Source organism: Colossoma macropomum, unplaced genomic scaffold (assembly GCF_904425465.1).
Source record: "Colossoma macropomum unplaced genomic scaffold, Colossoma_macropomum, whole genome shotgun sequence".
NCBI classification, from domain to species: domain Eukaryota; kingdom Metazoa; phylum Chordata; class Actinopteri; order Characiformes; family Serrasalmidae; genus Colossoma; species Colossoma macropomum.
The window spans coordinates 20,657,170-20,684,386 of NW_023494807.1; the positions used below are offsets into that span (position 1 = coordinate 20,657,170).

Below are 27,217 nucleotides of genomic sequence, written 5' to 3' on the forward strand. Positions count from 1 at the left end.
TAAAACAGTGTGCCTGTGTAATCAGAGAGAGTGGGTGCTAGAATGGACAGTTTGAAGTCCAGACTTGTCTCCCATTAAAAAAACATGTGGTGCAGTTTACTGAACACACTTTATTAACACTTTAGGAAACAAAACGTCAAACCAACTGACATTTACTTTAAACAGCCCATTCCAAGACTGTTGTTTTCTTTGAAAACGTGGCTGGTGTTGTTCAAATTATTATTTGCTTGAGCAGTTTTGTTGCAGACATCTGCAGGTTTGCATCCACAATGCAAATTGCATGCTTGTGAGTTTATGATCCCATCAATGACCACAACCTCACAAACATTGTAAGAAAACAGACCCAGACCATGGAATTATACCATGGAACAGCCAGTCAGAATGGAGCTAATGTACCACATCATGTCAGATTATATCATTTCAATCAATGATTGAATTGATTGATTGATTTCCATGGACAGGAAAATAAAACAGAGGAGGAGAATGTTGCTTATTTTGTGGTAACATGTGGGATTGTACCTACATGCTCAGAGTCCTATGTTTCCAGGGCTGTACATTTAATCAGTTTTCATATAATACATCATACCTCAATATGATACATTAAAGAAAACTACAAAAGAGTTACTCAGGTCATAGTTGAGATCTTGGGGTCACCGAAAGTGACACAGGGGACAAAGAGGAACCAATTTTTCAGTAGGAGTACACTTTGCCTCAGCTAGTTTGTAAAGAAGACCGTTTTTTGAGAAGTGTAGAAAGTGAGTGAGAGAGTGTGGAATACAGAACAATTGCTGATACACTGTCCTTCTTGTTGCTTGTTGTGTAGCCCCTAGCTAGCTAACTGGCAAAGTAACACATTTACGGGAAACAAAAATAGCAGGAATGTTTTATAGACTGAGTAGTTTAGTACATTAAGTTCAGTTTGAACGTAGCAAATCAAATGTCATAGTTTTGAAGTATTACATAATAGACCAAATAAATGTCGTGTCAAATCAGATATCTGGGCAAGTTCTGCTCCTGAAGAAGGCATGACTGAAGAAGAAACTCAACAGAGGTAATATCGAGCTGAAACATGGGGCTGAAATATGGAGCAAAGGGAACATAGAGTTGTATATAAGACAATTTCAATGAGGGAACACAGGGCCCTGGGAATAAAGGATCTTGGGAATATAGGGCTGTTTGCTAGCCAGCTAATGTTAATATGAAAGTTGTCTGTTTAAGCTTGTGTTTGTTCTGCTTTGTTAGCCTAGTGCATCATGATCTTTGCATGATTAAAGGGTTCTTTGCATAATGAAATCATTCTTAAAAATGTGCTGTAGGTGATTCTATATAGAACCTTTTCGAAAACAGTTCTATATAGCACCAAAAAGTGTCTATCTATTGTTAGGATGTCAAGCTTGTAACAATAGGAGAACCCTTTTGGGTGCTATATAGAACACTTTTCAAAAAGGTTCTATATAGAACCATCTACAGCACATTCTCCATCAGTCTGAAGAACCTTTCATGATGCAAAGAACCCTTTAAATCATGCAAAGGGTTTTTTGAGTGTTCACGGTTATGGAACCATTTTCTTTGCTAAAGAACCCTTGAAGAACCATCTTTTTTAAATGTGTAGGTAGAAATCATAAATGATGCATGGCAGATGATTTAATACACCCAGAAGATTCTGACATCTACTAATCTTGCCAACTAAGATTAGCCAGTCTCTTTCATATAGCTATATCTTACCATTCAGGCTATATAAAGTCATCTGCAGTGTGTTTACATTTACATCTTCCATATTTCACAATACATAGATATAAATATTAATACAAAAAATATTTTAATTCATAAATACAGAGTTAGTAATAGAGCTACTACTCTTGCTAGCTAGTAGAACAACTGCATGTGTTGCATGCCACTCTGATTTTTTCTGAATTGCTTTGTGTAACTGTCAAGTTGGGAATAAATTATGTTTCAAGCCATTTATGACCTGCAACTAGTTTCACCATGTAAAGCCAGCCTGAGAGTTCATGTCTGAGCTGTTCCACAGGCCGTTATATATAGGCCATCGTTCTATAGGGGGCTGGTATAAAAGTACAGGAGCATAAATTGGCCTGGCAGGTGGGCTGACCTTCCCATCAGCCCACCTTGACGCATATCTGTTGCTTGAGGGTATTTAATAAAAGGGCAGCTGACCACAGCATGCAGCTTGACCGGAGATGTATTACAGGGCTGGACCCACAGCATGATTCGCGCAGGCAGACTGTTTCTGATGCTGCTAATGTCCATAGACGGCCATGCTTGACCGCTTCTTTCACCAGCACCAGAATAGAGATGTTAGTTGCAGGGTTGATCTATGGTACCCACACACTCAAAGAGGACAAGGAGCCGGTCTGGTTAAGGCAGAAGCACACTGGGTTCTTGTACAGTGATGTATGAGGCTGCATGTATGTGTGTGTGTGTGTGTGTGTGTGTGTGTGTGTTTATATGTGTGTGGCGTACTACAAGGTTGTACAGAAAGCAGTAAAGGTGTAAAGAGTAGGCGTTTTCTGAACGGCATCTTTACAAGGGCAGTGGTAAACCACTGATTGTGTGGCAGTTTTCCAGTACACTGCATTCCATAGGATGTTATGGAAAACAGGTTTATTATTCACTTATTTATCTTCTGGATTATTAATCAGAAAGAGCTATGAATTAGCCTGAGCTTATCTCAGCTACTGGTAAGTAACAGATAATAGCTACTCTAATTACATAAGCTCTCATAGGCTACTTGAGTACTTTGAGAATTTAGCTACACTACTTGTAATTTTACTTGAGTTTCTTCTAATAAAGTCTTTCAACTATTTTATAACCATTACAGACTAATATAAATATGTACTGTGTATAGAATGCTGTGCAAAAGTCAGAGACCACCCTTTGCTTATTTAATTTTCAGTCAAAACGGTCAGTAACTACAAGTTATACATTTTTTAGTGTCAGAAAAAAAGCAGAAACTTATATTTAATGGAAAATTACACAGAAGACTCAACAAGTAATATATTTTCCATATTTAGTGTGTTCACACTCTACCTTTATTACAGTGTCTATTTGTTTCAGGAGACTTGCTTTCAGTTTTTCAAAGAAATCTGCAGAAATTTTTCCATACCTCCAAAGTTCAGTCTTAGAAGTTACACTTTCTGCCTGCAATCTAAGAAACCCTAAAACATTCAGTGATGTTGAGGTCTGGATTCTGGAGTGGTCAGTCAGTTGTTCTGAGAGCACCACCAGCTTCTTTGTTTGATTTGCAAATTCTCTTCTTTTTTGTCTATTTTCTTTTCTCAGTAAGGACTTCTTGACAGCTACAAACCCTTTCAGACTCATAGTGTCGAGTTGTCTTCTCACAGTGGAAGGATGGACAGAAACACCTGTGGATTTTTCAGATCTGACGCAACAGTGGAGTCGATCTTCTCCTCTCTCTCAAAGATGAAAGCTTTAAGTACTGTTTGTCTGATAGGGACAGTTAGGTGGTCTACCAGACGGTCCACGTTGCACAGTTGTTAGGAGTCCTATTTTTATGTTTCAATAATTTTTGTTATGGAACTTCCAGGTTTTTCACTTATTTTCCTTTGACTATCTGCTTTATTATGTAATTGGATTATTGTTACGAGATTACATCTAATCACTGACATTTCTCCTGGTCTCAAGGTAGTTGATCAGCTGGACCAGGTGAAAACATACCCTTCGCTGTTCAACTGGTTAAGCTGGTCCACCAGCTTGTTCATACTGGTCAACAGAAAAAAACAAAGAAAGAAAAAAACACAGATAAAAACATACCCTATACTGGTCTACCGGTTTAACCAGTGTTTTTCAGCTGGGGCTTACCCCACAGCCTTCCAACATGAGGATGCATTGAGCTAGCTGGCTAACTAATCGTAGCTAAACAGCTACAGTTATCTTTTCCATTTTCTTATTATTTGTGCTTTTGAATACCAGGCAGTTCAGCTCTTTACTAAACATCAAGCGGTTATTTATTTGTTGTATTGTGAGTGCCTGTTAAATAGCTAAAACAAAGTTTTTAAAGTATTAGATCATTTATTTATCCACATTTTGGGGGTATTTGAAAAGTGTTAGCATCATAACTTTTGGCTGCTGCTACATGTAAATGCCATCCATTAGTGAATACCACAAATAGCACAGAATAGCTCTAACCTTAATGCGTACATTTCTCTGAAGCATGAACCATTTCTGGCATATTGTTATCTGTTGAAGAAGATTACATCCCCTGACAGTCATGAAAATTCAAACACATCCTCTACAGTCGCGCTAGAGAAGCTGGAGTCAGTGATGACCCAAGAGTGTGTAATTATTAAAAAAAGAACTTTCTCTATGAGTTACGGTAATAGACCAAAAAGAACCCCAGCTGGAAGCCGTCCTTCTCTCTTTACCGGTGATGAATTATTACTGTTTGTAAGGGAGGTTTGCTGGAGCCATCAGAGAAAACAGAGATCAAAAGAGGCTCAGAGAGAGATTCAACACTTACCACATCCAGCCCAGAGACACAGGAGAACCGCCAGAGCCTGCAGCCCACCGGCACCACACACACCCCCCATCCTGCAGAGGATACAAAAAACATTTTCAGATACAAAACCCAGAACACTGGCTGTTCATACGTATCAGGGAAAACACAGAAATGCAGGATGGGATGTCTAACCAACATGAAGGAGGATGCTTTGTTTTGAAGAGTGGTTGTTCAACACATCATATGGCATAGAACTGCATTCCCAGCGGCCAGAGAAAAAAATCTGTTTCTGGTATCAGTATGTCAACATCTTAAAATAATGACTTACTTGCTCAAAATATTGACTTAGTAGCTCAAAATTATGACTTATTTTAAAAATACTAATTAGAATTATTTATTTCCTCAAAATACTGAATTGCTGTGTAAAAATGACTTTTAATGTCAAAATCAAGACTTTCAAAATAATTATAACTTTCTTGAAATATAAAATCTTATTACTTTCACATAGTATCTCAAAATCTCAAGAAAGTATGTAATTATTTTGATACCGTCAATATTTAAAAAAAAAGTTATTATTTTGAAAAAACAAGTCATTACTTAAATATTGAGTCAACATTTTAAGAAAGTAAGTAATTATTTTGAGATATTAAGTCAATGTTTTGAAAAAAACAAGTCATTACTTAGATATTGAGTCAACATTTCAAGAAGGTAAGTCATCATTTTTAGATATTAAGTCAATATTTAAAAAATGAGTCATTACTTAGATATCAAGTCAATATTTTGAGAAAGTAACTCATTATTTTGAGATAAGGCAATATTTTGAAAAATTGAGTCATTACTTAGATATGAAGTCAGCATTTCAAGAAAGTAAGTCATTATTTTGAGATAAGTCAATATTCTGAAAAAACAAGTCATTACTTAGATATTGAGTCAACATTTTAAGAAAGTAAGTCATTTTTTCAGATATTCAGTCAATATTTAAAAAAATTAGTCATTACTTAGATATTGAGTCAACAATTTGTAAAAGTAAGTCACTATTTTGAGATATGAAGTCAATATTATTTTGAGAAAACGAGTCATGACTTAGATATTGAGTCAACATTTTGAGAAAGTAAGTCAATATATAAGAATATGTATCTTGGAGGGTGGACTAAAATGTACCTGTACAGTACCTGTTTGTTGATACTGTACACAGTAGATGTCTTTAATTACAAGTATGATTCACACCTTTATTCACTACTGAATTAGCTTGGCACTAAATTGCCATCCCCCTGCATCCCCCCTCTGATCGATGCCTGAGTGCAGCTGTTTGTAAAAGGTGCTGGTGGGCGATGAAGGAGTGATGAAAGCAGTAGTCAGGATTGGTGTACGATTCGGTGTGAAGAAGCCAAACAGCAGACAAACGTTCTCCTCAGTTCTGTGTTTCTCCAGTAGAGAGAAATTCTGCCCTCAGTGTCACAGTCATGATCAGAATCTGAAATGAGGCTTTACTGCGGAGGGTCACACAGAGACATTCATTAAGGAGGAAAGGATTCCACCAAAGACTTTATAGTGCTGTCATCCAACTCTCTCTCTCTCTCTCTTTCACTCTCTCTCAGTTCCTCTCTGTTTCTGCTAGCTCTCTCGCTCCTTTCTCCAAGCTCCCTCTCTTCTTTCTCTTTTTTTCTAGTTTCTTTCTCCCTTTCTTTGTATCTCTGTCTCTTCTTTCTCCCACTCTTTCTTTCTCCTACCTTCCTTGCTTATGTCCCTCCCTTTCTTCCTTTTCTCTCACTTTCTCTCTTTCCTCTCTCTCTCTTTTGTCTTTCTTTTTTGTCTCACTCTTTCTTCTGTCTTTCTTTCCTATTTCCCTTTCTTCTTCCTCTTTCTCTTTCTCACTCCCTCTCTCTTTCCCCATCTCTTTTCTCTCCTTTCTCCTGTCTCTCTCTCTCTCTTTCATTCTTTGTCTCTCTCTCTATATTTCTTTCTCTAACACTCTTTCTTTCTCCTACCTTTCTTTCTTATTTCCCTCTCTTCTTCCTCTTTCTCTCACTCCCTCTCTTTCCCCTATCTCTTTCCTCTCCTTTCTCCTCTCTCTCTCTCGCACTCTCTCTCATTCTTTGAGTCTCTCTCTGTTTCTTTCTCTAACACTCTTTCTTTTTCCTACCTCTGTCTATCCTTGCCTGCCCCCCTCTATTTCTTCCGTTTCTCTCTATCTCTTTTGTCCTTCTCCTCTCTGCTCTTTCTTTCTCTCTCGCTCTCATTCCTGTCCCTCCTTCTGTTTCTTCTAGATTGCTCACTCCTCTCTCTTATCTCTCCCTCTTAATTCTTTCTCTTGCTCTTTTCTTTCTGCTGTCTCCCTCCCTTGTTTCTCTCTCTTTCCCTGTCTCCTATCTCTCACTCTCTTTTTCTTAGTTCTCTATTTTCTGTCTCTTTTATTCTCTCTCCTCTCCTTTTTTTGTATTCCACCCTCTGATTTCTGTTTTTCTTACTTCAATCTCTCTCATTCTTTCTCCACTCTCTTTTTCTTTCTCCTACCTCTCTCTATACTTGCCTGTCTCCCTCTCTTTCTTCTTTCTCTCTCACTCCCTCTGTCTCTCACTGCTCTATTTTCTTATCTTTTTCTCCTATTTTTCTCCTACCTCTCTCTATACTTGCCTGTTTCCCTCTCTTTCTCCTCTTTCTCTCGCATTCTCTTTCCTCTCTCCCTGTCTCCTATCTATCTTTCTCTTCTTATCTCTTTCTCTCTCTTTCTTTCTCCTACCTCTCTCTATCTCTCTCTTTCTTCTCTTTCTTTTGCTCTCTTTTTCCTCTCCCTGTCTGTTTTGTCTCTCTGTCTCCTATCTCTCTCTCCACCTTTCCTATCTTTATTTTTGTCTCACTCTCTTTCCTCTCTCTCTGTCTCTTTGCCTCTCTCTCTCTCTCACTCTCTCTGTCTTTTTCTCTCAGTCTCATTTCTCTCGTTATCTCTTCTATCTTTCTTTTTGTCTTGCTCTCTTTCTTTCTCCTAGCTCTCTCTATCTTCTCTCCTCTCTAATGTCTCCTCTCTTTCTGTCTTTAACATATCTTTATTGGCATGAATATTACAAGGTACATTATTCTCAAAGCCATTAACATAAAAACATAAAAGAAAAATAGAAAATGGTCATTAACAGAGAAAGACAGAGCTATTCTTTTCTTTCCTTATTGGTTGTTCTTTAGGTTGTGAGAGGTAACCATAAATCCTGCTGTGTGTATGATCAGTTTGCTCTTCTCTAAAGCAGACACAGCCAGTTTTTCCTTTAGTGCAGCATTCTAGAAATGCTACTTCTTACTGCTATTTGTAACCGAATTAGATTGGGAGCGAACTGTTCTGAACTGCAGGTCAGTAAGAGCAGTCAGTCCTCTCTGTGGTGCCAATGGTGGCCAGTTTCAGTGGCCAGGCTGGCCTACTCTCTACATTTTGAAGTTTTTTGTGGTCAGATAGGCTGTCAATGTGCGATCTCCTTTTAGGGACGAATACCATTTATAATATTAAACATTTATTTGTTTGGCCGATGCTTTTATTGAAAGCAATTTACAAGCGAGGCAGTTGCTAGACAGTTATAGTCTGCAAGACATGTTCCTCGAGGCAAAACGCTACTTTCAGGTGCACCCACTGCTGACATGGGCATTCAATTTCACACAGTTTACATAATCTCCATAGAAAAACATTGCAAACAGAATCCAGTGCTCTGGAACAACCACACAGGTGCCTAAGGTCACCATGCCCAATACTACGCATCAGCAAGTGGGGTATAAAGACCCCCGGCAATGGGCTGGAACTGCATTGTCTGGAGTGATGAAGCACAATCCAATACTTTTGGGATTAGTAGGAGCGGCATTTGTGATTCAGAACTAATCATCCATCATCAGTACTTGACTTCGCTAATGCACTTATGACTGAATGCAATCAAATTTTAACAGCAATGTTCCAACATCTAGTGTAAAGGCTTACCAGAAGAGTAGAGGCTGTTACTGCAACAAAAAAGGGACAAAATCCTTATTAATACCCTTGATTTCAGGAGAAACATGAAAATGAGCAGGTGTCTAAGTAAATGTGTAATATAAATGTAATGTAAATGTCTGTTTGTCACTGTTTGGAGAGGCCTGGTTTTTTAGGAGAGTAGTAATTTTGAGGCTCTTTGGTCTTTTCTAAAGTCAATAGATTTCAGGTCACTGACACTCAGATCTGCTTTATAAATGGAGTGTGTGGAGTTCTTTAAGTTTTACATGATTTTAGTAATCTTTCCTGAATGTCAAACAGTATATTTTCCTTCCGCCCCACCCGCCCCCCCAGTGTATTTAGAATTATTCAGTGTTGATGATCCATAAAGCAAAGCCCTGACCTTCATCCAATCTCTCACCATCAGCAAGACTACAGCCAAGCTGCTCTCACTGTCGGATCCAGAGCTCAAAGAGCAGCCGTATCTCTCTCGCACACACACACACACACACACACACACATACACACAGAGATAAGACTGAAAAGTGAGTCTCTTTCAGCTGAGAAGTGCAATGACATCAGTCAGAAGGAAGGGCATCATGAGATCACAGGTGCCAGTCTACGCACACACACACACTTGAGGTCATACAAATGGTCATACATATCATCACTGTTGTGCAAAAATCATCATATTTAATTTGCATAATTTGAAACGGACCAACAGAAATGCTCCAAAATGACTTGAAATGAAATCTCTTTACATCATTAACTTACATTATTACAACATTTTTTCTGCTCCATTTAGGAGATTCGAGTTCCAACAGCAATAATATGCATGTAGCTATGTGTAGTAATAATACAATAACATGCTTTGTTAATACACACATTCTTCCCTGAAAGTATTGGAATGACAAGGCCACCATTTGTTTTTGCTCTACACTGAAGACGTTTAGGTTTGAAATCAAAAGAATGACATGAGATGATAGATCATAATTTCAGCTTTAATTTCCTGATATTTACATCTAGATACGTTAACTTAGAACAGTTAGTAGGACATTAAAATAAATAACACTTAATATTTGGTTGCATATCCTTTGCTTGCAATAACTGCATGAAGCTGGTGGCCCTCTGACATCACCACACTGTTTCAAACTGGTTCTTGTTTAGTGATGCTCTTCCAGGCTTTCACCACAGCTTCTTTTAGTTATTGTGTGTTTTGGGGGTTTCTCCTCTTCAGGAGCTGAAATGCATGCTCAATTGGGTTAAGGTCTGGTGAGTGACTTGACCAGTCTAAAACCTTCCACTTTTTACTCCTGATGAAGTCCTTTGTTGTGTTTGTAGTGTGTTTTAGGTCTCACTGCATGATGAAGTTCCTCACAATTAGATTGAATACATTTCTCTGTAAATTAGCAGACAGAATGTTTCTGTAGACTTCTGAATTCATTCTGCTGCTACCATCAACAAAGATTACGGAGTCTGTTCCAGAAGAAGCCATGTAAGTCCAATGGCTATGACACTACCTCCACCATGTTTGTTCAGTGAGCTTGTAAGTTTTGGATCATGAGCAGATCTTTTCTTTCTCCACATTTTGGCCTTTCCTTCCTTTTGGTAGAGGTTAATCTTGGTTTTATCAGTCCATAAAACTCCACTTCCAATCTAGCTTTTCAATTGTTAGTGCTGGTAAGTGTTTTGCACCTTGTAGTATCTCTTACATATTTCTGCACTCAAAGTCTTCTTTAATTGGTGGATTTTGATACCTTCAACCCTGCCCTGTGGAGATTGCTGGTGATGTCACTGACTATTGTTTTTACGTTTTTTTTTCACAGCTCTCACAGTGTTTCTGGAATCAACTGCTGCTGTTTTCCTCGGCTGATCTGTTCAATGTTTACTCGTTAGTACACCAGGGGTTTCTTTCTTTTTCTAGTACATTCCAAATTGTTGTACTGGCTATGCCCAAAGCTTGTGCAATGGTGCTGATTGATTTTCCCTCTTTTCTCAGCATCACAATGGCTTGCTTTTGTCCCATAGACAACTCTCTGGTCTTCATGTTGGTTTATGCTTTTAAACAACAAATGCAGTCTCACAGGCAAAACAAAGGGCTCAAACCAAGAGCAGACTTTCAGAGCTATTAACTGTTTAAACAATCAGTCTAACAGGGTGCACCTGGGCAACAAGAAACACGTCAGTCACATGTTCCACCATTTTTGCTCACTTGAAAAACGGCTGGGTTCAAACAAAATGTGCTATGTTGTTGAACACTTCAAGACATAATATCAGGAAGTAAAAGCTGAAATTCTGATCTATCTTCTCATACTCATTGTTTGTCTTCAGTGTACAGCAAAAAGAAAAGAGTTGGCCTTGCTGTTAATACATTTGGAGGAGACTGTAGACATATATGGACATTTCTGAAAATGTCGAAAATGTACACACACACACACACACACACACACACACACACACATACGCTTTACTGATGAGATGCGCTCCCTTCCCTGATGAAAAATGAAAAACACTGGGCTTTACTAGTCTGCCAGTGTCCTTTATGACTGTGCACAAGGAGAAAGATGAATGTAAATGCGCGTCCACACGCTGAATAGGAAAAGTTGGAAAAGTTCCTCATTTTAATCGAATATGGAATGGCAATCAGGTACCCTGGTGATCACACTCGCAGAATGATAATGAACTTTCCCTCTTTTCTTTCTCCCTCTCTCTCCAGGCCTCACCCTCCCTCTCTCTTTCTCTTGTTCTTTCCCTTCGTTCTGGCACTCACCGCATTTCCCTCATTCTCTTTAGGCCCAAGAAAATCCCTCACTGACCCCCCCCCTCACCCTCTCTGTGGGTGGTCGTGCTATCTTCCACCGGTTCCTTTTAATCTCATTATATTAATGCCTAATTATACCAGCCGTGCAACGAAAACACGGACGCTGCGGTAATGACTGCTTAAACTTTTAAAACTAAAAACTTTATAGTTCATTTCATAGCATGCTAATGATGTAGCCAGTACACAACTAGTTATACATAATAAGAGATTGTATAACGGCACTTGTTTATTTCCAATACCAATACTGAAACCTTGTGCATCAGCTGATACCAATACTGACACAGACACACATTTTTTTAGATAGGTGGATATCTAATTGTGTTTCCATAAGTAGTGAAAATGTTACTTTTTGATAGTTTAACAACGTTTACATAGTACATCAAAGTCTTGTATTTCAAAAATGAAAAGAAAATTTGTTTTGTGTGCCCTTCAAAAACATCTACGCTTTATTTATCTTTCTCATACTTTACGCTGAAGTAGGTCTATGTCTACACAGCCAACATAACAGCAACTATATTTACTATCCAAAACTACCAGTAAACCTGTACGTCTTATGAGGTTTTTATAGGTAAGGTCGATAATGGTAAAAAGTGGTATATCTGAAAAAATAAGGTCTTTTTGGGTGCAATACAGGGACACGAGAAGGTGTTTTAAGTTGGGGGGAGCTGAAATTTTGAGGAGCTTAAATGTGAATGATGATGTGCAAAATGATTTGCCTTGTTTCCATTAGATTTTTTTTTGATAATTTACATCAAATAAAACGAGTCATACTGCACTATAATGAGGCGAGAGATGAGAATGTATACATATAGCTTACACACTAGAGCACTGATGCACATCATCTTATGCCAATTGAGAGGCGACCAATCAGATTGTTGACATGTGGTGCAGTAACAGATTGTGTCACACCAACAGTTGCACGATGAGATTCAACACTGGAAAGCGCACTGAGCGGGAGATACAACAGTTGATAAAAACTTCATTAGGTCTGTCTCTGCGTACACTTTTGTTCCTTGCACCTCAGGGTGTGTTTTAGTGGCCCGCAGCTGTCAAGCGATTCGGCTCACTTGAATGAAAATACATTGTTAACTAATGCAGGTTATGAAAATATTCAAAGAAAAATAGAAAAATACAAACTCCACTCTAAAGCAAGCACACATGGGTCAAAAGTTCAGATAATAGATCCCTGTATTATTATATTATTAACAACATTATTATTGTTTTTAGCAGCTGCAATCCTGAAATCTGGGAGTGCTGTAGCCTCCTCAGTACCCCCATTTTCTGCATTCCTGGTATACTATATACTTCAGGCCAAAAGCATATTTCAAAACTACTATAGAACAATGTCTCAGGCATCAGGCAGTGTATTCATAACTATTTAATGCTTTTAGAGGCAATAAATGCTTTGGATGTCTGGTTCCTATCACTACCAGTGTAAACAATTCTGACTCACCACGTTTCTCTAGAACAGAGCATTTCACACCAAACCACTCTGACTGACTTTATCAAATCATACAGCAATTTAGAAATATCAGTTGAATCCTATTTCACATCTCATAGCCTAGCAATTCTGATGAATTCACTGCCATTGACGTTCACACTACAGATTTGTTCTGAGGAGTTTTTCCTCATTTAATGGAGGGAGTAGTGTTTACTGTTCAGTGTTTAGATTAACTGTTTGTAAAGTTATGATGGACAATCATCTATAAACATTTGTTCCTCCATCAGGTGAAGAAACAACTCCTCAAAACAAACATGCAGTGAGAACGGCGGTGGCAGTAAATTAGAGTTATTAGACTATTTATTAAGACGAGTTATTAAGTCCTATTTGGACAGGATTCATTTTACATGGGGAGGTAAGGAAATGTAATTTTTACCAGTGTTTCTTAGTGAGCTAAAGCCCTATTGGAGCAGGATTAGTTTTAAAAGAGGAGGTCTGGTAATGCAATTTGTGTGTGATTTGACTGGCCTATTCATACAGGATAAAGGATCTGTGTAATTTCCCCAAATTACAATAAATAGACCAGACTAAAACCTCATCACGCATCAGCATAGTGCGAAGGGCACCACACTTCCGAACAATATCAGCACGCTGTGCGACTAACCGCCAAATAGACTTGCATTAGGCTAGTAAAGTGGATTCATTCAACTTACCAAATGCTGCCCAACAAGACACAAAGCGCATTGCCTTGTGAGGCACTTTCCAGATATTTCATTTTCCTTCTCTTTTTAATTCAGCCATCGCCAAATATGTTGTAGATTTCAGTAATGTTATCATGAATTTAAGGATTAATGAATTGGGTAAATCAAGCTCCATTTTAGTTGTTTGGAAAATAAAGGAATGCACCATTTTCAGTTACCAGGTTTTGTTATTACATTACTGTGATGCTGATAAAAACAGGACTACTAATAATGAAGGAGTTCTGAGTTTAGCAAATTATAAAAGGTATTTTATTCTGGAATGATTACTTAGCAGACATGTAAAGGCTACAGAGATGGCAGATTCATACTGGATTAAAATCCTACCTCAAAACTTTTTTTTTATGCAGTGATGTTTTTTATGCTGTTGCCTAGAAATTTCCAGGGTATGCTAATGACACAGTGCATTCACTTAAGACATCTTAAGACAGCTAGAGCAAATAAAAAATATTTCAACATGTTTTCTACTCCTTTCTGGAGTAAAGGTGATGAATAAATCTAGTAGCTATTCCCATCTCTGTCACTTATATTGAGATTTCTTGTCCTATGTGAATTGGTCATAAACCTTACAGACATCCTGTGGCAAACTCGCATTACAACACCTCCTCATATAAAACTAATCCCATCCGAATAGGGCTTTAGAAATGGTGGGAAGGTGTTACTGAGGAATAATGCCTGTCCTGATCATCTGGAGGGTGGTGCTGTTTGTATTTCATTCCTGAAGCTGAAAAAGTTTTGGATTAAACTATGTGGAAGACCACATTCACAGCTCAACATCAAAGCTATTAAATGGTAGACTTGTGTTGGCTGGTAGACTTATGCGTTAATGCATTTCCTAAAAAATCATTAGTGATCTGACAGTATATTACTCTTATTATTCTTATTTTTCTGCCAGATTTTTGTCCTGCAGTTTTCGAGATATCAACACTGTTCCAACTCTGTTTTCGAGATATCAACACTGCTCCCGGAATAGTGTGCTTGTATACAGCTTTTTGATCTGTATGGTTTTCGTAAAAAATAATAAAAAAATAATGATTTTTTCCTTTAGGAAATGAAAGGGGGAATAGTGTGTGAAAAAGTGTGCACTCTACTTACAGAATTATAAGACAAGTACATTAGCAACATCATATGGGATATCACAGTAACTGCCTAACAACATCCTAGCAACCACCTGGGATACCATAGCAACCACATAGCAACACTTAGGATAAAATAGCAACCACCTAGCAACATCTTAGCTTAATCTTAAACATAGCTTAAGCAGCTTAAGCTGCGCATTCAATCCACATTTTCTTCAGGAAATGCACATTTTTAGTTCAATGTGATGTCTGATGACACATGTTATTACAGAAAAATGTTAATATCAGTTAGCTACCTAGTTAGCTTTTCTTAACATAACTGCTGACAGTTTGATAAATCAGTCAGATTAAACTGGCCTGTATGGCACTCACATTTGAGATTAAAACATACGCAAAGATAAATATTAATGCTCTATCATTGGTTCATGTGAAGGGGCAGCTTCCATCACTAAAACCACCTGCTTATTATACACGAAAACCTGTTGCTCTAACATCGAGTGAGTAGACGATTTTCCTGGTTTGATTAATGTAAATATGACTTCCAGAATCTTTTTATTCATTTCACATTGGCCTACATTGATCCTTTGTTAGTTCTTAAACGTACATTGCCATGAAAAGGTATTTGCCCCCTCCTGATTTAGTCTGTTGTTGTAGATTTGTCACATTTAACTGTTTCAGATCTTTGGACAATTTTTTAGACAATTTAATATAAAGCCAAAACAACCTGAACAAACACAAATATAGTTTTTACAACACCATTTCATTTGTTGAAGGGGAAAAGTGACACGACACCAACTGGTTCTCTTAAAAAAGTAGTAAAAAAGTAATTTCACCCTTAATTACTCAATCAACCAATTAACCAAATTTAGTTGACAACCGAGATCAAGCAGACACACCCAGATTACTGCCAGCCCTTTTTAATCTAAACATCACTTTGACGTAGGCTAAATGGCCTCAACAAACCTGGAAAGTCTAGAAGAGATGAAGGGAAAAAAAAAGTTATTGAAATTTATTTTAACATGGTGACGATAATTAAGGGAGGTGAAACTTTTGCGAAGTCAACCGTTTCCGAAAGAACTGCATTCGAATCGAATCTTTGTGAGGTCAGAGATTTACAACCATGATGCATGGTGGGAATTAGTGTGGATGGTTGGGTGGGGGGTCCATGTCTCTGGCTTTCTGAACACATTGCTGTTCGCGTTTCGCCAACTCAACCCCTGGCAGAGAGCAGCCGAGAGTGAAGAGAGCTTATGTAGCCCCATCCATTATTCATGCGGAGAGAGCGAGAGAACCCAGTGCCCACTGAACGCGCACCACCCAGAGAGAGAGAGAGAGAGAGAGAGAGAGAGTCTGGCAGTGAGATCCACACACTGGCCTAAAGCCCAACCTTGCTTAGCTCACAGCACATAGAAGAGCTGCCAAAGAAAAACCTCCAAGAGAAGAAAGTAGAAAGAAACAGAGAGAGAGAATGAGAAAGATAGTGAGAGCAGAGAGATAAAGAGAGAGAGAGAGTGAGAGTGTAATGAAGAGAAGAGCGAAGGAAAGAGAGCGGGATGAAGACAGATAGAGGCAGTGAGATGAGTGTGAGAGAATGTGCATGTTAGAAAGAAAACTAATGAACAGTAAAGAGAAAAAGAAAGAAAAACAGAGAGAGAGAAATTGAAGTAGAAGCAAGGATAGACAGAAAAGGAAAAAGAGAATGCTAGAAAAGCAAAAGAGAGAAACAGAAGGAAACAGGGATAGAGAGAAGGAGGGAAAAGACAGTAAAGAGAAAGGTAGAGGGGAAAAGAGATAGAGATATATAGAGAGAGAGAAAGAAAAGAGAGAAAGTGAAGGGGTGAGAGTGGGTTTGAGAGAGACAGAGAAAGAGGGGAAGCAAGAGAAAGCGACAGAGAAAAAAGGAAAAGAGAGAGGGAGTGACAGAAAAAGGAGATGGCGTGAGAGAGAGAGAACAGAATAAAGGGCATGAAAAAGGGGGAACATCGGTGAGAGAGATAAGAGAGAGAAACAGAGAGAAGAGAAAAAAGAGAGGGAACGAGAGACAGGGAGAGAGAGAGATGAAAATGAGAGCAAGAGAGGGAGAGAGAAAAGACAAAAGAGAAAGAAAAGAAAAAGCAAAAGAGGGGGAGAGAGATTTAGAGAGAGAGAAAGAGAGAAAACCAGTGAAAGGTAAAGAAAGAAAGAGAAGAGAGAAAAGAGAAAAAAGCAAAAGAGAGAGAGAGGCTAGATGAGAAAGAGAGAGAGAAGAGAGAGAGAAAACAGTGAAAGCTAAAGAGAGAAAGAAAAGAGAGAAAAAGAGAGAGAAGGGGAGAGAGAAGGGGGGTGAGAAAGGGAAACAGAGGAGAGAAAGGAAGGATCGGTGTGAGAAAGTGCCAAATCATGGTTTTGGAGAGCAGCCAATGTTCCACAGCCATGTAGGACCAGCTAGGGCAGGACTGAGGGCAAGGGAGCAAAAGCGAAAGGAGGAGGAGAGAGAGAGGAAAGGAGAGAAAGAGGGACAGAAAGAGCAAGAGAGCAAGAGTGAGAGATGGAAGCAAAAGAGAAAAAGCAAAGGGGACAGCTAAAGAGAGACTTATTTACAGGCCTGGGAAGGCCGTGCTCTCTGCTCTGAATCCAATGGTGCCCGAGAGAGAGTCTATTGAGATTGAAATGGGGAATGAGTTTCTGAATGACTGAACAGCCTGACGCAGCTAATGCCTCCAACTGTAAACTCCCTGGCAAACCCCATCCACCCCACCCCGCGCAGCCATTTAGCTTTTCAGGCCTTTCAGGCTTTCGGAGCCTTTCAGTTGGCCGTGATTTAAATCTCATCGGTTAGCTCTGCTCCTTGCCGCAGTAATTGGGGTTGGATGGCACAAAGAAGCAGCGGCAGGCCATTCAAATTGGAGATCTGAACCAGCAACGTCTTGGGTTCCGGACCATTAGACCGGCTAATGGGCCACACCGCAGGTCCCCTCGATACTGCTTCTAGCTGGGAAGACACTCAGGCGGCTTTTCAAACTGCTAATTTGAAGAGATGTATCCCGAGAACAGCTATTAACCCTATTTTACCTAGCATCTTGCCAGTGATACATTCACAGAATTTGGCTTTGTCTTATAAAAATCTGCCCCTGGAGTAGGTATGATGAATGGATGTCTATGGTGGTTGTAGTAAAATGGATCAGGAAGTGGAGCTTTCTGTGCACTACAGTGTTTTAATGTTTGACTGTATTAAAGAAGCTCCGTGCTGCCTTTATTGTTGGACGCACTGCAAGAGTGAGCATTCACACACATACAGAACACAATTCATACCAATTATCATTAAAGACTGAAAAAGAGAGAAAGAGGAAAGAGAGGGAGAGGGGTGTGTGTGTGTGTGTGAGAGAGAGAGAGAGAGAGAGAGAGAGAGAGAGAGAGAGAGAGAGAGAGGAAAGAAAGAAAGAGGGAGGGGGAGAGACAGAGAGAAAGACATAAGAGAGAGAAAAGAGAGAAAGAGGAAAAAAGAGAAGAAGAAAGGGAGGGAGAGGGAGGAGAGAGAGAGAGAAAGAGGAAAGAATGAAAGAGAAGGAGAGGGGATAGAGAAAAAGGAAAGAAAGAAAGAGGGAGGGGGAGAGAGAGAGACAGAGAAAGAGGAAAGAAAGAAAGAAAGAAAGAAAGAGAAGGAGAGGGGATAGAGAAAGAGGAAAGAAAGAAAGAGGGAGGGGGCAGAGACAGAGAGAAAAAAAAGAGAGAGAAAAGATAGAAAGAGGAAAAAAGAGAAGAAAAAAGGGAGGGAGACAGAGGAGAGAGAGAGAAAGAGGAAAGAAAGAAAGAGAAGGAGAGGGAATAGAAAAAAAAGAAAGAAAGAGAGGGAGGGGGAGAGAGAGAGACAAAAGAGAGAAAGAGGGAAAAGAAGAGGGAGAGGGAGGTGAGAGAGAGAAAGAAAGAGGAAAGAAATAAAGAGAGGGAGAGGGGAGAGAGAGAGAAAGAGAAAAGAGAAAGAGAAGGAGAGGGGGGGAAGAGAGATAGAGAAGAGAAAAAAGCATGTGAGAAAAAAATAGCAAGGGGGAAAGCAAGCCAGAGAGAAAGAAAACAGAAAAAAAGAAAGATGGAGCATGACAGGGGGAGAGATTGAGAGAGTAAAAGAAAGGGAAGAGAATGACAGAGAGAGTGTGAGGGGGAGAAACAGAGAGAGAGAAGGAGAGACAAAAGAAAAAAGAGGGAGAGAGTGGATGAGAGAAAGATAAACAGTGAAAGGGAAATATAAAGAGAGAGGAGAGAGAGAGAAAAAAGAGAAAAAGCAAGAGAGAGGGAGCGAGAGAGGGGGAGTGAGTGGATGAGAGAGATGAGAGTTTCATTGGATTTTATATAAAATAATAATCTGGGTATATTTTCCCAAAATATTCCTTCTTTTTACTTTCATGCTTGAGAGGAACACCGTGCCTGAAGCTCCATCGCCTTCCAATCTGACGTCCTGTAAATTTCCATCTCTAGCCTCTGTTTCCTGTGACAAAGTTTTTGCAGCCCACTATCTCATCTTCTCTCTGTTCCTCAGACTTATCTCTTATTCCTACCTCTGTTCATCAAGCTGGAGAGTGTCTGGTCTTCTAGCTTAAAGCTGAAGAATTCCAGCCCAAGTTCTCAGAGTTTCCACCACTCCAGCATTCATACAATCTCTTTTCATACTACAACCATATGCTCAAGACGTCTGAACTAGCAAATTACATCAATCTAACATTTTACATTTACCTGTTCATTTTATGACCATTTTCCAGCCTCTCCTTATCCTTTCAAATAAAACAGGCTATTTAATTTGTGTCTTTTAGACTGATATATGTGAATGACCTCTGGCTGAAACCTATAACTTCAACATGAATTACCAGGGATGACATCACAAAACAGTCAGTTGAATGGAGGCTGTTTAATCAGCTTCATTTCCATATCGCTGTTGTCGGAATAAAACCTTGTATCTCTGAAATGATCATTTTACAGGAGAAAGATAAAACCTTCTTTGCTTTTAATGCAAGTCAATGGAACCAGCTTTTTTTCCCCATGTCATTTTTGGCTGTTTCTTTTCGTACATTCAGCATGAATTTTTCAAATTATGTATAAACTGAAAAAAGACAAAAACGGAGATGCAAGGTTTTGTCCCGACAGCAGTGATGTACTGACTGCATGCACTGGGGAGTGAGCTGTATGTTTTGAAACATACTCCGTCAAACTTTTATTTAAAAAAAAGTGAGATAAAATTTGTTTTTCCTTGGTGTGGGCTATCTAAAGTAAATTCAACAACAGCCTTGGGAAATCACAGTATTAACAGAGGAGAGTAGCTTAAAAGGCAGAAATAGCCTTGGAATCAAAGAGTTAATGGTGATGTTAGTCAGAACATATGCGTTTGAGAGGCTTATGCAAAAGCCCCAGTTCTGAGACACTTTGATGGCTTCTTTTCCACTTCTTACTTCATCCCTAGACTGGGTGACTAGAAATAAGTGGATTATCTAATCGCCGAAAACACACGCCTGGGGGAACGTCGGCCAGCAGAGAAGTTGACACGTATAAAGGAAGCCAAAGACGTAGATCACCAGCTAAGGGTTTGCCATAAAGTGTCACAAAGCTTTTGGATAAATGCTATGATAAGGCAAGATGTACAGAACATGCGATTAGTAAAGAGCTAGCATGCTAGCCAACTCCCTCCAGCTACTGCAGTAAGAAGACATCAGCCCTCTCTTTAAATCATACCCGTGGAAGTTGTCCAATGCTATGGTCTTGATCCGCCCGGCATGTCCCCCTCCATTACAGCAAACATGAGGACATCCCCCTAGGGCCTGATCATAAATCCCCCGAGTGCAGACAGCGCCCTGTTAGGACCCTTCACTTAATCAAAGTTCTAGTGGCAGGGTTGATGGATGAGCCCTATAGCACAGGCAGCCATATTGGAAGTGTTGCAGTGCCATAACCCTCATCGATCGAGCGGTCTCCACTACTCTTTGAGAGAGGGTTGGGCTGCAGAAGCATGTGGCTTGAATTTAACAAATGCCACAAGACCACACATTGCAGTGATTTAAAGCAGGGATGGGAGATATTAGATCTTCTTTACGAACCAATACCGAATACTACAAAGCGCTGCTCTCGGAACAAAACCTTGTATCTTCATTTATGTCATTTTTCACTTTTTCACATAATTTGAAAATGCCTGTTGTCCTTTACATTGTGTGTAAATTTCATGATGAATGGATCAAATTAAATGGCCCAAAATTACTTGGAAAAAATGTATGGTTCCATTGACTTACACTGAAAGTAAACTATGTTTTTTCCTTCTCCTGTAAAGTTACCTTTATGGAAGTACAAGGTTTTGTTCCGACAGCAGCGGAAAACTAGTATAGCAGTACTAACACCAATAAAAGCTGTACAATATCAACAGTGAACAAGCATTAGCGAATGCAAACATCAATGAAATAGAGTTAAATAAAGTTTTGGCTGTCTAATCTAACACCTAGCTAGCAAGAGTTCAACAGTTTTTTTAGTTGCAATTACCGTGTTTGTTCATACATATTAATGATGTAACAGTTTGCTTTGTAATGTTTTTCTGATGTAATGACATAATTCATTCACCATTAAAAATGGATTATCAGTTCAACCTAACAATACATTTCATGCGGTAACATGCAATAACAAGAGTAAAGCTGGTCCTATTCTCCAATAAATACTTTCAAAGAAACAATGCAAATTTTAGTTTAGGGAACAAAATCAACATTTTGAATCAATTCAAATCTAAAAAACACTGCATTGTTTACACTCACTCACTCACTCATCTAAGCCACTTATCCTCCTGGGTTGTGGGGTGCGTTGTTTACATAAGTACTTACAATACGAAACAAAACTACAGGTCAAATAACTCTTTACTACTTTATAGATTTATAGAAAACAGCGAATCTGCCTTAATGCTGTTCTGGTAGTGTTTCTGAGGTGATTGTGTCGTGACTGACAAAGTATGCCTGTTATAAGGACACTAGTGTTGACGTTTTGATGGCCTTAATTCATTTTGACATGTTTGTGCACTATTTTTATAGCTGTAGAACATTTTGGGTATGATGAAGACCTGATGTAGGCCTATGTGGCAAAACAAGTTGGCTACAAATAAAGTGTGTGGAATTCTTCAGTCATCAAGTGTTGCTGGTTTTACTTCTTTCTAGAGCATTTTGGGTGTAAAATGAACCCCCCCCCCTCCCGTAAAAAGGGACGATTTGTTGTTTAATGTCGTTAATGTTGTAGTTCTGTTAGTCTAAGGTGTGTATGTGTTATTTGTGTTAGTTATTAGTTAGCATGGGTCTTGTGTTCACCATTGAGAGCGGAGCTACGGCTAGTAGTGACCTTTCCTGCTATCTCTGGCTGTGTTTCTGCTGGTGTTAATAAAAAGCACTCCTCGTAGCAGAAATCATGGCCTCTCCTGTGTCTCCTTCTTCACCAAGATGCTACAATACACAGAGCCATAGTCTACCATTCAATGGTTTGGAATTACAATTCAAAAGGCTGGAATCAATGATTAATGATATGATCAATAATATGAAACCTTTTGACCTACCCATGCTCTGAACACAAATGTGTTCTTTCATAGCAACTGTTGTGAGGCTGGATAAGCTTTAGAGAAAGAGAAGCTACCGTGAAGTGCATGAAAAGTTTTCAAATATTTTTATACTGCCCCCTAGCTACTGTTTTGGAATTACATTTTATTTCACTCATTTATCTTAGACATGATGCTGGAAAATAGCCTATGCTACTTTGAACTTGGCAACAGCTTTTTTATAAGAAATGCAAAATACCATTCTGAGATAAAGACATACCCTAAAGTATCTGAAAGACAAAAGAAGCCCCTCATGACAAAAGCTAACAGTCAATAGGACTATGTAAACAAGCAAGCAAGCTAGCAGCTGATTACTATTCAAAGAGCTGCACTGATTCAAATGAAATTGTGTACTGAAGATAGTAATACTGAAAAATAAAGAAACTTTTATAACAGAAATACGAGTTTTAAAATGAAAACTTCCAAAATTTTAGCTACCTGTTAAAACGACTGCATGATAAATTGGAAGAGAAGTGCTGATGAGATGATGCTACCCTTCAAATGTCTCGGTTTGTACATACATTTTCCAACAATATGGCGCCGCAATTGAGACACAGGTCTTTGTGTGTGTACATCAACAGTTTAATTACACACACATCCAGCAGCTCTGTGGGGAAACTCAGCCTTGCTACAGAAGCGTGTGGATGATTACTGATTCCTCCAGATTCACACATCCGCACACGCACACAAAGGCATTCACACATGCACACACACTCCAGATAATTAAAACAGGAGAGGAGATGGAATTAGAAAGAAACAGACAGTTGTGATCTAGAGGAAGAGATAAGAGTGTAGACTGACAGACCAGCAACATCCAAACCTCAATCCACTCTATTCATACAGATTACAGCTCACAACCACCTACATACTGACAACACCGCCACAGCTGAACGATGTCACTGTGGCCGACATGATGAACAGGCCCAAAACATCACATCTCTGAGGTTGTTTGCACGTCCCATCAACATGTGTTTATGCTGATCGGCAGGGCTGGGAGTTGATCCCAAAAATAATTCCTTGATTCCAGGCATTTGGGAATCAAGGGTCAATTCCAAAATTTTCGACTTGATTACACACAGTGACACTGACAGAGCGTGAGAGCTGGATGGCCTGTATTGCAAAGTCACCTTCCACAACATATATATCAACAGAGGGGCTGTATTTTACTTTAGGAAAAGTGGAAAACAAATGAAAAATGTCAAATTTGTAAAGAAAAAGTGGCTTACAATCAGTGGTGGAGGGGGTGTGGTGTGTTCAACTGACAACGCAGGAGGGCAGGGGGTGGGCTTTAGAGATATGTTGTCTTATATTGTGATTAGTCTGTGATTTCTCATGTCTTTATATTTATCAAGTGTGTTATGTGTTTATCAATTTGATTTTGAATGAAACCACTGATGTTAACTTTGCTGTGGTCAATTGCATCATCTTTCAGACTCCGAGCTGTTATGTGGTTTCTGCTAAAATGCTCAGCTCTTAAATGCTTCGCAAGAAAACTATAAAGCAGGAGCTGCTCAGTATATGGAATGCTAGATCATTTATTAGTGCCTATCAACATGTGAATTCTTTAATCAGCATTTTATTTCAGCTAGCAAAACTCTCTGCAGCAATTACCAACAACATTTAGAATATTTTCAATTTTATTAACTGCAAACAATTTTCACCTACAGCAACATTTTTGGACTAGTTCAGTTTGGCTGGAAAACCACAAACCTAGCAACACTGACAGCTGGTACATGTGCAGCACCAAACTCTCCACAGCATAACAGATGACAAGTGAAATCGTGAGATTCTACATCCGCACCACTTCTGTAAGCACTCTGTCCTGATCATCACTTGATTCAAATGAAGGATGCAGTGTCTAAATCTCACATATTGATGGAATGACAATGTTGATAAATAGTGATCTAAAGGGGGTGAAAAGGTGGGACAGTCTTTTTACAAGGGGGTGGTTTTTGTCATGGTTTTTGACCGGGAGGATGGCATCCCCTCACATTCCCTCTCAAATTGAGTCCTTCTTATAATCAAACATGCCAGTGCCAGGACATCTATCCACCTCAAGGAGTTTACAGGGGAGAATCAGGTACAACACAACTGGCCCCTATTAGTCAAGTTTGTTTTGCTAGCGTTAGTTCTGCAATTTTCCCTGCTATGGTCGAATATTGGATTCAACTGGATTAAAAATTAGAGTTGGCTCCGGAATTTTTACAACTGAAGAGCCCTAATGATGGGATCATGTTCGGATCTGACCTGCATGAAAATCCAGGTGTGAACATACTCAGGATGCATTGTGATTGGATCATGATCGGATCACTCGTACCACAATCAGGTGGTCAGTGACGGATCTTGATTACAGTCAACACAAGCGGAAATGCAATGAATTTTCTATATCTGCATACAGTTGTGTAAGCAGAAATGAGTGTGCTGAGTTCTAATCACCAGGTGAGAGGATAATGAAGGAAACACAAGATAGAAGATACGCAAGGCTGCTGTTGTCCCCAAACCAAGAGCCTTCTAGCATTCTGGGCCAATGACAGCTTCCAAGCCAAGCTTGATGATTCATACCATAAAAGGATTATGGGGGTCATCTGGTCATACTGGGGACGCATTTTAGTGAAAAGTGGGAATAGAGTCGAGCCAAAATATATCCAGATATGATCCGGTCATAAAACACATTAATGCAGGGTCTAAACAGCCTCTGTAAGAGAACAGATACACATAGTCTACCAGTCCAGGGTTTGGAGTCACCATTCAAAAGGCTGGAATCAATGTTTTCAATAGGATAAAACAACTGACCTGTCCATGCTCTGCCCACAAAAGCATTCTTTCCTAGCAACTGTTGTGAAGCTGGACAAGCTTTACAGAATGTTGGCAAAGCCTCATTCAACCTAATTCATTTAGGCTTCAGTTTAGATCAGCTACATAACATTGAGTCAGCTACATAACATTGAGTTAAGCCCCCCCCCCCTTCTTTCTCTCTCTCTCTCTCTAGCTTATTCCTGACAGCTGGGTGACCATCAACTCACCAATACCAATGCTTCCACCCTATGGTGATACAAAACAATAGCAAAAGTGTGTACACATCAACCAGAATCCTGGATTCAACAACACAGCAAACTTAAAAACCTAAGCCTAATCATCCCAGTACTGAATCATTTTATGAGGAATCATAACCAAAATGACTCAAAGTAACTGAATCACACTGAATCATATTGAAATTTATGCTTTCTTGACACAAATAATTTCATGATGCACTGAATCATTTCCTGAAGAACTGTGATCAAAACAAATCAGTAAAATTGAATCAAATTGAATTGTGATGAAATTTGAGTTTTGTGATGCACTGAATCCTTTCCTGAAGAATCATTACTAAACAAATTAAGGCAATCCAGTCGAATCGAATCATTGTGAAATTTACAATTTCATGATGCATTTAATCATTTCATAAAGATTCGTAACCAAACTGGATCAAAGTAACTGAATCAAACCGTAAGGAAATTTGTAATTAATTATTTCCTACAGAAGAATATCCAAAACAAATTAATATGAAGTGTAATCAAAACTAAATAGATAAAACTATCCTAATCAAATTGAATTGTGGTAAACTTTAAGAGTTTGAGATGAACTGAATCAGACTCTGAATCTAAATGAATCATTTTAAGGTCATTTACAGTTCAGCTTTGTATGCAAAAGATGACAATGTCGCAAAAGCTCATAACTAGAGTTGAAACTTGACATTTCAAAAATGCCCCTGATTGCACTGAGCAGTAGGAGCATTCATTTACAGTGAATAATAGATAGAAATGGAAGAACAGAAGAGCAGCTGTGGGAATGGACTTCTCTTTCTTTCCCTCACACACACACATAGAGCGTGGTTTAATTAGAGGAGATCAGGATCTCCACACTGTCCACTCAGTGATATAGAACCCATACTGTGACCCACACCAGTGAATTTGGTGTTAAAACTTGATCAGCGATGAAGGCTGTGGTGTTTATTTAGCCCAACCTGTGGCTTTAGAGCATCATCATTAAACTCTTTTTCTAATCTTACATAACACGCTTTTAACAAATGAGCCTCTTCAGCAGAATCAAATAAGTATGCCTCAGCCTTCATGTCTTCAGGGTGAGGCTCCTTGTTTCATTATTCACTCTTAAAAATAAAGGTCCATCTTGAAGTGATGCCATGGAAGAACCACTTTTGCTTGCCTTAGGAACCTTTCAATAGATGTTTCTTTAGAGAACCGTGTCTGTGCATGAGATATGAAAGTGTGAGGAACCTTAGATGGCTTAAAACCTGCCGGCGGGTCCAAACTTTTATTATAGACTTCTATAACTTGAGAATTACTCAGCCAGTTTGCAGTGAACTCCATATAGTTATTCAATAATAAGCCTTAGGATGTAATAAGCCTGCACTCTAAAAAAAAAACACTGGGTTATTTGTTCTGCCCAAATAGGTTGAGCCTAGTGGAGCATTTTGTTGGGTTATTTCCACAGTGCTGGGTACCCATCGTGAAAGAAAATGCTTTTAAGTGTACTTTTCAAAGTTTGTTTAATAGGAAAAAGTTTATGCTTTTAATGTTTAAACTTAATATATATTAAATATATTATTTTGGAACAGCTTATGACAAATAAGTTAGAAACTTAAATATATTAAACGCATTTATTTGTGCTTTTCAATGCTTCTATCAAACAACGTATGTTGCAGTTAAGAATATTTCAGTATGTAATTTGTACACATAACTGTTATTACATTTAGAATATACACTGACCTGCCACCTCATTAAGTACACCTACCTTGTATCTACCATTATTGTCCACTTTATCAGCTCCACTAAGCATACAGGTGCACTTTGTAGTGCTACGATTACAGACTGTAGTCCATCTGTTTCTCTGCATACTGTCCTTAAATGGTCAGGACCCCCACAGAACCACCACATTTGGGTGGTGGATCATTCTCAGCACTGTACTGACACTAATGTGGTGTGTTAGAGTGTGTTGTGCTGGTACAAGTGAATCAGACACAGCAGTACTGCTAAAGTTCTACTTTGCTGTAGCTACCTAGCTGCTAGGACACTTTAACCCAGCTTCTGATTAAAAATATGATGTTTTATAATCTAATGCCAGC

The 27,217-nt window shown here is 39.0% G+C and overlaps 1 protein-coding gene across 1 annotated transcript in view; it reads right to left on the reverse strand.

The window, feature by feature from the left end:
- The window catches only part of ncana (neurocan a), a 149,521-nt gene that overhangs the window by 95,793 nt on the left and 26,511 nt on the right, over window positions 1–27,217 (reverse strand). The window contains exon 2 of the mRNA XM_036556625.1: window positions 4,499–4,569. Within this exon, the coding sequence (XP_036412518.1) occupies window positions 4,499–4,568 (70 nt within the window). The 5' untranslated portion in view covers window position 4,569. The remainder of the gene's footprint in view (window positions 1–4,498; window positions 4,570–27,217) is intronic.